Raw genomic sequence first — 11,863 nt, 5'->3', positions numbered from 1 at the left:
ATGGTGATCTTCACTTAAGACTCAAACAGGTACTGCTTCCCAGCCAGCAGCTATGGAAGAATGAAAATAAAAAAAGCATGTCTCCATTAAGAGTGGTGCATGCCTTTAATTCCAGCACTCGAGAGGTGGGTAGATCTCTCTGAGGCCAACCTAGTTGACACAGAGTTCCAAGACAGTCAGAGCTACACAGTGAAACTCTGTCTTGAAAAATAAAAATAAAACAAAAAACCCAAAAACCAACCAACCAAAAACCCCTACAAAAAACCAAAACAAAGAATAATCATAAAAGAATCAAACCCTGGGTCTGCAGAGACGGTTCAGCAATTAAGGTCCTGAATTCAACTCCCAGCAACCACTTGGTGGCTCACAACAATCTACAATGCGATCTGATGTCCTCTTCTATCATGCAGATCTATGTAGACAGAACACTCACATACAAAAAATCCATAAGCAAATCTTTAGTTCACCAGGGCACGCAGGCTGTTGACAGCCAAATTTACAAAGTCTGGAATTTGAACCCTATATGCATTTTCCTAGAACACAGTTCAAGTTTATGCAGAAAGCAAGCCATGCGCGCACTCGTGTGTGTGTGTGTGTGTGTGTGTGTGTGTGTGTGTGTGTGTGTGTGTGTGTGTGTGTGAAGTTAAGTGACGTAGTCAGGCAATCTCGACCGAGATACAAAGGGATATTTTATCTAGAGAAAAACACAAGACCAGGTTTATTTCATACAATGTTATTCACACGTTTCATTTTCTAATTTATACATAATATACAAAGTGAAGATGACATTTCATATGAGCCAATAAGAGCCAGGACTTAGACAAACTGGTCCAGAAACAATCTATATCAAAAAGAGACACTCAAAAGTAAAGCCTAAGCAGATTCTGCCCAATCAGATGTCTTTATTCTGAAATGTCCGATTTTTCTAAAGTTCCATGCCAACATACTAGAAGGTAGAATCGGGGTGGGCACCAAAATTGGCAGATCATAAATTTTCTACACGAACAGGTATTTTTCTAGAATATGCCTAAAAATATCAGGAGGACTGGGTTGTCAGCACTGGGAGGTATGAATCAGGACTGCTAGAGGAGGATTCAGTTCCAAATAACTTTCTCTAGGACTTGCCACCTTCTGAGCCGAGTGACAGCTGTCGGGACATCCAAAGGGAAAGGTGAGGACACACCAGAATGGGCTGCATTTCTGCAAGAAGAGCTGTAACCAATCTCTAACACTGACAGCTTTAACCCGAAACCATGGGCTGATGAAGGGAAGTTAAATTCAACCCAGGGCCAAGACACTCTGAAGCTGGCAAAACAAAGTAATAAAAAGGGGAAAGAGAGTCATTCTACATGAGAGAGAATACTGCTACTGTGACAGGGACATGCTGATGAACCAGTGTGACCGAGAATGGTGACACGTGGCCAGACTTAATGGCCTCACCAAGGAATGTTGGGTTAGAAAGCTACAGTAACTCAATATCAATGTGAAAGACTCCTGGCACCCCAAACTCCATGCCAAATTTTAAGGTTCATGATCTGAGTAACAAAAGGATGGAATCTTCATACTCAATATTGTGCTCTCATAGTTTTTCTTCTGCAGACCTCAAGTAAGAATCCCTTCTACAATTCACCTGCCAGAACTTGCATGGTCATTTCAGTTTTCAGCACTGAATGTACGTAAGTGGGTCAACATAAAGTTTATACAAAATACTGACTTCAACAAAATACAAAGCACTTTCTTTATCTTTCAGAAACTGAATATACAAAGCAATTTTTTCCAAAATATTTTCATAGGCAAAGGATTAAAAACGATTTTAATTATACACATATGGTCACAATTTTGCCTTAAAAAGATTGTTGGGAAATGTACATAAGGCCGCGTTGTAAATGTACATCATGTTACTGTTATAATGTCTTATGTCCAGAGGAAAAATGTTATCATACAGATCTGCTCTTACTTGGGAGTAGGCTATTCAAAAATACAGTACTCTTCTGTACAAAGAAAAAAGTCACATCACATTTAAAGATGGAAAAGCATTGGCCTCTGTGGTAATCAATCTCAGTCCAACACTTTCTACTCACTATGCACAATACCCTGACTTCAATTGAAAGTGATCCAGATCCTAGCATGTCCATTATTAACAGAGTCAACAACTATGTTATAAAACAAAATGTTTCCCACAATAATAAAAAGAAAGCTGGTTCATACTTCTGAAACCATATAAAGATAAAAAATTTTTAAAAATCACTCTCAATTTGGAGAAATAAATTTACATTATACAACACTATATTGCCAGGTTAAAGAGGGCAGGGATGGAAATGTACACTAAAATGCAAGTGTTTTCCAAAGAGAGAAAACAGATTCCATTTACAGCATGAAGGTTTACAAATGTACACCTGTACAACCAAGGAAAGTCACTACGAAATTAGCAAGGCTTTCATAACAAACACTGAAACAAGATCTGCTTTCAAATTGTAAACTTACATCTACCCCTACACACACAATGTGTTTATTTATAGGAAGGGAAAAAAAAGCTCTCTGAATATGCAGTCATGCGTAAATGCTGAGCTATCAGTTCACTTCTCAGTGGCCTCTCTCACCTCTATCGGGTCCTACTTTATGTATCTACTATGAAAACGCAGGATAAACCATCACTTCCTCAACAGTCTAGTAATTCTATAATTAGAACAAAATATAAATCTCCATCCATTCTTGTTGCAAACCAAACTGAAAAGTTAGTTTGAAATTTAACTTTTCATTCAGTGCAGTTTTAACTGAATGGAAGTGCCACCATGATTTTGTTTCTAACTCATTACAATTATAAGTATATACAATTCTGTACATTGTCAGAGACATTATAGGGCAGTAATTTTATTAAAACCACATCCACTGTAAATAATGTTATCTCAAATCATTTTATTCTTTTCTGTCTTTCTGAGTTTTTCTTTGCATGATAGTTTGTGAATTACCAAAATACAACTTAACTTTCTTTTTAAAATATTAATAATATTTATGCAGTTGATTGTTATTCTGTTATAAAAGGCTTCACACAAAGGAAAAAAATAAGAACTATAATTCTATATACATCTCTATAAACCTGTTGTGCTATGGGGTTGTAGACCTACCAGACTGCAAGCCAGTTTATTAAAATATTGTACTTTTCCCTTTAAAAACTATTTTTTGTGACTTTACAAGGTATAAATTTACAAAATATGCGACAACTTTTTTTCCTTTTTTTTTTTTGTGGGGGGGACACAGTTACATCATATACAGGCATTCTGTGCTTCACCAGAAATCCAATCTGATAGGTCTCCACTCAGGGTTGAATATAATTTATAATTCACCACCCCCACCCCCTAAATATACACAAGAACCTTAAAAATTTACAAATGGATGAAGAAAGTCAATAAATAGTTTTGCTTTAAAAAAAAAATCAAAGATTCATAGTTGAATTGTGTTTTGATAATTCACAAAGAAAACCCATTCTTTGAACATGGTTAAATCATCTTCTCGTTTTTCCTTACAGCATTCCATTTGGTGGTCCTCCAATAGGCCCTAGATCTGGGCTGTTTTTCAAATAGTATTTTTCCAACTTGGCCAGTATATGCTTCCCATATGTGTATTTGCGAAGAGTAGTGATGTGAGGTCGAATCTGAAAAGTAAATAATCTTGTAAAAAAAACCTCAAGTTATTATAGTTTCTGGTTTTTAATAGTCTGTCTCTCTCTCTCTCTCTCTCTCTCTCTCTCTCTCTCTCTCTCTCTCTCTGTGTGTGTGTGTGTGTGTGTGTGTGTGTGTGTGTGTATGTACATATACAGTTACAATATGTGGAGGTCAGAGGACAACTTGATTCCTACTGTGTGGGTCCTGGAGATTGAACTAAGATCTTCAGGCTTGGTGACAAGTAGTGCACTAGGGAACTGCTATGCTCTTCAAACTATACTGCTCGCTCCTTTTCAGCTAGACCCACAGTGAATACAGTAACCATTATAGACAAGATTGGTAAACAGGCACTCTTCTTATCCAGACACACAAGGATGTAAGATTCCTGAGTATAACTGGGCAATGTCTAGGAAATCCTACAGAAATATCATTTTACTCAGTGGACTAAGCTACCCATGTGCTTTAACTGTTTTCTACTATGGAGAAATAATCCTATGAAAGTCCATGCGCAATCAAAAGTGAGGCAGCAGATAGAGTTCCTGATCCTGGTGTTACCTTGTGCATGATTATCTTTCTCTGAGCAGGCTCAGCCATATCAATCATCTTCTGAACCACATAGTTGGCATATTGATCCTTCATCATGGTGTATAAGGCACTGTGAGGACCATCATTCTGACAGCAGACCTCATCAATCAGTAAAGCTCTCTCAGCACGTGAGGCATGAGTAACACACTTTTCTACTACATTGCTAAAAATTAAAAGCAGAAACTGTTAGTTTTTTTTCTTTACAGCCAAATATTTTTTTACTTTTCAATTTATTCCAAGTACTAGAAAGCAAAACACAAAATCTCATTTTGTAATCACTTTTAAAACAGAAATTGGTATGGTAGGACAGCCCACAACTTGACATCCATGAACTAATTCTAGGCCTGTTAGAACAATACAGAGAAGGACTGGAAGAACTAACCACTGCAATACCTGGCAAATTTGTGTTGACTCAGGGCTAAGACCTTTCCTCTGATTTCAGAAACAATTTTGCTCTTGTCTTCAGGCCGACCATGTTCCAGTACATGCTGAATAACATAATTGCCATACTGATCCTACGACAGACATTTAAAAAAATTACTTTCCATCCTTAAGAATAATGACTTAAGAAAAAAATGTAAATCACCCATCTAAAATTCTAGAAGAATCAAGAGAATACAATAATTTTTCTTCACCAACAACAAATTAGATTTCTAAAAAAAAAATTCCAACTACACAGATCAATTATTAGGGGACTTATACCTGTACCAACTGCTCTGTGTGTTGGTGAAGCTCTTCTAAGATGGGTAAAGTCTGCTCTGCAGTACAGTGCTCTAAGATCCGCTGAATGACTCTGCAGCCGTAAGGATGGGTTGAAAGCACAAATACCTTGAAATAAAGGATTGAAAATGTACATTTTCTGTTATTTTTGAAAGATTGTATGAGACAGATAAATGACAACACAATAACCCAGTTTAAACTGGTCAAGTGGTGGATCCATTATTACAATGTCTCGAAGCATCTATGATACAAGTCAGGGGCCAACTTGGGGGAGTCTTTCCTTTTACCATGTGGAACCTGGGAAATCACTCAGGTCATCAGGCTTGATGGCATTTCTCTTTTACTTGCTGAGCCACCCAGATGGCCTAGAGATAATCTCAATCACAAAGGAATCTAATGAGCAGGATGGAGTTCAGCTGCCTGGCTTGTGTAAGGTTAGGGGTCCAATCCTCAGGACGACAGCCCAAGCAACACAATAAAGAGGACCTCGCCTTAAGACCAGGAGTCGATGAAGGTGAATGAATGGATTTGGGAGCAAATGAATGGATTTCAGCAGTGACCAGGGCTATTAATCCTTGTGGTTTTGGTACTGATTGGTAGTTTTCTGCCTTTGTAAACATCATTTTATGTCTTGCTTCCTCCTTGGGATTATGGAAACAAGTTTGTAACTACGTTCAGCTATTGGCTTTACTAAGGAGGCCACATTCTGATGGCATTCAGTGTAACAGGCCTCACATGTTCTGGCTCTCAGACAGGACACCGAGCGGGGGTGGCAGTGCCCTTGCCTCCATCCTGGGTGCTGGAGGTTACAGGTGTGTTCAACTGCACATGACTTACATTTACTATTTTCTGTTTTTAATAAAGTGCCAGGTATAAGCTTGTGCTTAAAAGAATGCAGATATTCAATTATAAAATGCTCTGCTAAGAAAATTAATGCCAAAAATCCATCTTACTTGTCCTTTGAAAGCATCGATGATGAACTGCAGTGACTGCGGTTGAACACATTCAATACACTTCTGTACAACATGGTTTCCATTCTGATCTTTCACACATTTAAGTACATGACCATCAAGTTCCTTGACCATTTCACTCTGCAAAAGACATCTAAATAATTAGTTCACCAAAAAAATCCAATAAAATTAAAAATATGAAACAAAGTTAAAAATACTGATGCAGAACAAAGTATGCTCAAAACTATTTCCTGTTTTTGTTTTAGCATATAAAAATTTAGAAACCATTCAAGATAAAAAGTATTAAAGCACATCACTGGATAGTAATGCTGACATAAACATAAACCAGTGATGTTTATGTCAATTTACATGACAATTTTCACTGTGTACATGTTCTGCAACTATCTTTTTAGATCTCTAATATGTATTTCTAAAGTTCTATTTTTTGTGAACTTTAGCATTTTTATCCTTTATTCCTAAGGAAATCATTATTAATGCCTGCCTGAGTTTAACAAACTGATTAGAACAGAGTGAACAATGCAATACTAAGTTATCTGCATTTCACTTATTATCAATTTTAATTACCGAAGGGCATTTTTTTTCTTTACTATCTTACTAGAACAGAATATTATTACTTTGAAGGAATAGGGCACATATACAGAATCTAATGGTATTTTAAAGGCCTCAAGTATACTCTAACACAATTATGGAGGAATCTTGCTAAGTCAACCTACAACATGGATTTATGCCGAAATTAAGACAGATTAAATTACAAAATAAAATTAACTTAATAAACTAAATAAAAAAATAGCCTAGAAATAATTTATAATAAATACTTTTGATACCTATGGCAGAGACATTCTTAAAGCTTTGAGTAATCAAATCTGTTGGTTTTCTCCACTGTGACATATTTCAGTGAATCTAAAACTAAAAATTTCTTTTGCAGGAACAATGGAGTTTTCCTACAGATTTTTTAATTTTGTGATTAAAGCATACACTCACACACCACACCCCTACCTATCCGTTTACCCACTTCTTCACTGGCTAGTTTTATGTCAACGTGACATAAACTACAGAATTTTAGAAGAGGGAACCTCAACTGACAAAGTGTTCCCATCAGATTGATTGACCTGTGAGAAAGCCTGTGGTGCACTTTCCTAGTTAGTGATTCCTGTGGAAGGGCCCAAATCACTGCAGGAGGTCTCGCCCCTGGTCTGGTGGTCCTGCTGGATACTGTAAGGAACCAGTCTGAACGGGTCATGGAGAGCAACAGGGTGAGCAGCACCTTTCCACCACCTTGGTATCAGCCGACCTGACTTCCAACAGGTGAGTGGGTGGAGAAGTAAACCCTTCCTTCCTCCTCAGTTGTTTTTGGTCATGGTGTTTTATCACAGCGATAAGACATCCTCGTCCCTTTGTTTTTAAACTGTAGAATTTACTTTTATACTTAACAGTCAAAAATGGCTTTCTAGGGGGTTGGGGATTTAGCTCAGTGGTAGAGCGCTTGCCTAGGAAGCGCAAGGCCCTGGGTTCGGTCCCCAGCTCCAAAAAAACAAAAAAAACAAAAAACAAACAAACAAAAAATGGCTTTCTAAATTATTACTGTAAGCTTACGATAAGCTATTTTGTTCTATTATATTCTCATGTACTATATGAACACATACAATAACTTCACATTGAAAGCTGGCTTAAACCACACAAGAATCAACTAAACAATTAGTGTGCCACATAGCATATCTTAAAAATCTGGTAAATTAACATTTATTCTTTTACCTTACTGTCAATACTGTTGTCGATTTCAAATAATTTTAAACATTAAATTTATTACTTAAAAGAAAGTCTAATGAATGTGACAGAAATTACATTAGTCCATTACTAAAAAAATAAAAAAAATAAAAAATCAGACCACCGTTCAACACATGCACAACTTTTTTCTTTCAAATCAGTGTATCTGTTTTCCAAAAAAAATGTATGTGTGTTTCTGTGTGAGATTATGCCACGTGTGCTTGGGTCTGAACTGAAGTTGGGTCCTGTTACACCAGCATGTGCTCTCTTTGTAGCACCAAAGAAGTCAATCTTGTTAAAAGGAATATTAAGTTTCTTCACTGGTTAGACATTTTAGTATACACACACATACGTATGATATGCGAATGGAATACAATAATGCTATTTAAAATTCTTAAAATAGAAATATTTTAGGGCCCCCAAATAAACACTAGAGCAGTGAAGTACATGCTGCAACTGCAGATAAAAGACAGCGAAAGCAAGGACACATCATATGGCATTTTATCTGCCAAATGTGGGCACTCCACGGAGAGGCAGCAATGAATCAAAGTTCTGCTTTAGAAATTTTAAATAACAATGAGCTGTTTTAGATAGATTTTATGAAAATATCTTAAGTCTCTTGGTAAAAATATTTAGGACATTTTTCCTCAAGATTTTAAGGTAAAAAGAAATTTAGTTTTAAATTAAATATTACAGAATTTTTATCTCAACTTACAATTACCTGCTGATCAGAAGAAATAGATTCTAATGCTTTTTGAATAACACGGCAGCCATACATCTGCAAGGCTAATGGTAGAACATGACCACGAATACGATTAGCCAGGGCTAATTTCTGATCCAAACTTCCAAACTGAAAGATAATATTGGTAAGAAATGAACATGACAGTACTTTGCAGTTACAAAGCTCATCAAATAGTACATTGGTTCCTGGAAATGACTGTTGCCCAACTTTAAAGCTATTTGCTAGAAAAACTCAATATATAAATGTACTTACCTCAAAAAACTTCTGTATAACATAGTTTCCAAAAACATCTGTCATTAATTGATAGGCAGCCTGTACAATTTCATTAAATACCATCTGTCGCTCAGCTGGAGTAGCTCTCTCTAGCTTCTGCTGTATGAATCTATATGGGAAAAAAAATTTAAATTCCAAGACAAAAGCTAAAAACAACCTTTCTAAAATCATCTGCATTCCCCATCTTTTGTGCATGTGTGAAAAATGATCTTATGCCTAAAATTCACTATGTAGTTTAGCGTAGCCTCAGGCATGTGTGCCATTTCAGTAAGCAAAATTAAAACTTTTTCTTTTATCCTTTCCTGGAGACAGAGAGACAAGAGAGATGAGAGACAGAGACACTGACTGACTCACCACGTAGCCCAAGGAGAAATATTTAGATTCCTTTCTTTTTAAAGGTAGCAGTGTTCAAAAGAAACAGCAGAAGTGTAGCAAACCATCACCTACCTAGAGCCATGCTGGTCTTGAGAAAACTCGACTATATGTCCCATCAAGTCTCTAAGCTGGAGGTTGGGGAAGCGGTTGTTCCTGAAATCTTCCAATAGCCTGCTGCGGCCAGAGGGCATGATATCAGATCTGTTATAGCGGAGCCGAGAGGGAGGAAAGAGCTGGCTGCTGGAGCTGAACAGGCTGGAAGTGCTGGAAGCGCTCCGGTACTTTGCTTCCGCTCCAGGTGCTGCAGAGATGTACCGACCACTACCATTTGTCAGGCCTCCTACAACAAAGCAAGCGGTCAGCAAGTACTTCTGCAACATATTATTCCACAGACAAGAGTTACATAAACTGTAAATGTAGTCAAATATGCTTCAACAAAGCTTTCCACTGTTTTAACGGGCAAGTTATAATTCGCTAGTAAAGCTCAGGTGTGGATCCATGGGGATGCTTTAAATGTCATTTGCAGTCTCAGGAAGCTTCTCAGTGGTAGAGTGCTGGCCCAGCACACTTAAGGCCCTGGACTTTATCCCCCAATACCATAGAAAAAAGGTCCATTTACAGTATAATGGAGTAATACTGAGAGTTAAATCTGTACTTCTGGGGAAGACCTTAAAAATATATTGTCAATATACTTCAAGGTAGAGACAAGTCATTTTTAGTCAATTTTTTAATGTCTGAAACTTTTTAAAACCCACAGTATAATCGCTTTTTTGAAAACTTGAAAAAGTTTTATTAAAAATATTTCTCATAAAATGCTATTATTTTGTAGATAAGGAATGGTAGTGATAATAAGGATTCCTATAACCATAAGCCGCCAACTTGTTTATTCCATACAAAAAAAAAAAAAAAAAGAAAAAGAAAGCAGCTAACAGAAACAAACTTAAAAGAGAAAATTGTTTCTATTATGAGTAACAGCTAACATACTTGACAGTGTCCTTTTAAAACAGAAAAATGTAAAGACGATTATAAAATGCAGATTCAGTAGTTTACAAAAACAATGTCCTTCATCAGCTGTACTTATACTAATTGGACATACAACAGTGCTACATAGTCAGTCCAGGCCACAGAGAGATATGATGCCAATACCAATGCAAAATCAGAGACCTTAGAGTCCAAAGAAATGAAAAGGACCAGGAACAGTAAGTTTAATATTAAGAGTGTGAGCTCAGTAAGAGCATTCATTCTCCTTCCTCCTCTACCTTTAGCATCTACTCTAACTTAATTATTTTTCTGTTCAATTTCCCACTGTACAGTGCATCAAACATGTATTTGAATCATTAACCCTTTGTTAAATATCACCAAACGACATGATGTCCTGCATATCAGATATTTACATTACAACTCCTAACAATAGCAAAATTAGTTATGAAGGAATAACAATATAAATTTATGGCTAGGGGTCATTCTACCATGAGGAACTGTAGTAAAAGGTGTCAACATCTGGAATGTTGAGACCCTCTGCCTCAGGAGATTTTTAGAAAAAAATCATGTGTTTAGGAAAGCATGTGCTGACTTGATGGTGATGAACTGGAGTTCCATATCTTCCACCCACAGAAAATCTAATCAACTACTGGAAGATCAAAGAGGGTAAGGAAAAGGTCACCCTACGAACCCTTCAGAATATGGCCAAATCTACACATTTAGTTTGGAACTCTAGTCTTCAGAGCATTTCTGTTGTGTGAAATCACCTAGCTGTTCATTCACTGACTGGGAATCATGAGTGTTAATATGCTTAAATGCAGAGTATTTGAACTACCTCAGTGTGAATAAGATAATAAAACACAGGAATATCACTGCAATTTGTTAAAGTTGCAATAATACAGTATTCCCAGATTAATGATCCAAATGCACTGTTTTTCACATTATTTAAAAATTCTGTATGTACACATGCTAAAATATACATCTTTCTCTGTTGCTCTGCACTGGCAACATTATTTTATGATCTTTCTTCTAACAATGTCATAGATAACATAAAGCCATCATTTTAGTAACCCTGCAACACAGATGTAGTTGTTTTATTTGTGTGAAAATAGGCCTGAGAAGCTAACAACTTAATCAAGAAAGTATACCTACTAATTAGTCATGCTGAATAATTAACTTAAAAGTATTCAGTAATGCTTTCCTGCATTTCAAGGAAACATTTAATATTGTAAGCTTGGAAAATGACTAACATTATTAAAACGAATAAACATATGAACAATTTTCAATTATATAGCCCCACATAATACTTTTTTTGTTTGAGAAAAGACAAGGACTGCATGCTTAAATACTGAAGTGATCCTAGCAAGAAGTGTAACTCTGTCCACCTCCTTAATAGGCTATTATAAAAGCACTAATGGAGCAATTCTGTCATGTTCAATGTTTAATTGTGTGAGAATATATACAGACACTGGGTAAGGGCAGATCAGAAATTCAGCCACATAATAAGTAACTGATTATTTTTAATGTTTCTTGATTCTTTTCTAAAAGTAGTTTAGACATCTCATAGTCTCTAACACTTTAACTAAATGTATGGGTGTACGATATCATTACCACATGTGGTATTTAGAACCTCTCTCCCACAGGTTTTAACATACAACCCATACGGGCTTCACTCTTCAGACTGGTAAAACATTTCCTCAAAAACTTACCGTGCAACTCCAATACTCCATCAAAAAGGAGTGATTCGGTATGGTTCAAAAAACTGCTTGGATTTTACATCTTTCATGAAA

At 36.4% G+C, this 11,863-nt stretch overlaps 1 protein-coding gene across 25 annotated transcripts in view; it reads right to left on the bottom strand.

Moving 5' to 3' along the window:
* Positions 1–688: 688 nt before the first annotated feature.
* The window catches only part of Pum2 (pumilio RNA-binding family member 2), an 80,094-nt gene continuing 68,919 nt past the window's right edge, over positions 689–11,863 (bottom strand). For 13 of the 25 annotated variants that reach the window (XM_006239880.5, XM_006239883.5, XM_039111925.2 and 10 more), the window contains 8 exons: positions 9,165–9,432; positions 8,697–8,826; positions 8,424–8,552; positions 5,921–6,058; positions 4,950–5,075; positions 4,641–4,762; positions 4,218–4,410; positions 689–3,652 (listed from right to left, as the gene is read on the bottom strand). In XM_006239880.5, coding sequence (XP_006239942.1) covers positions 3,521–3,652; positions 4,218–4,410; positions 4,641–4,762; positions 4,950–5,075; positions 5,921–6,058; positions 8,424–8,552; positions 8,697–8,826; positions 9,165–9,432 — 1,238 coding nt within the window. In that variant the 3' untranslated portion in view covers positions 689–3,520. Of the gene's footprint in view, positions 3,653–4,217; positions 4,411–4,640; positions 4,763–4,949; positions 5,076–5,920; positions 6,059–8,417; positions 8,553–8,696; positions 8,827–9,164; positions 9,433–11,863 lie in introns of all 25 variants that reach the window. The other 12 variants (XM_006239879.5, XM_017594073.3, XM_039111924.2 and 9 more) reach the window with 1 other exon arrangement.

Source organism: Rattus norvegicus, chromosome 6, assembly GCF_036323735.1.
Source record: "Rattus norvegicus strain BN/NHsdMcwi chromosome 6, GRCr8, whole genome shotgun sequence".
Lineage (NCBI taxonomy): Eukaryota > Metazoa > Chordata > Mammalia > Rodentia > Muridae > Rattus > Rattus norvegicus.
This window is presented reverse-complemented; position numbering and strand designations above follow the sequence as displayed.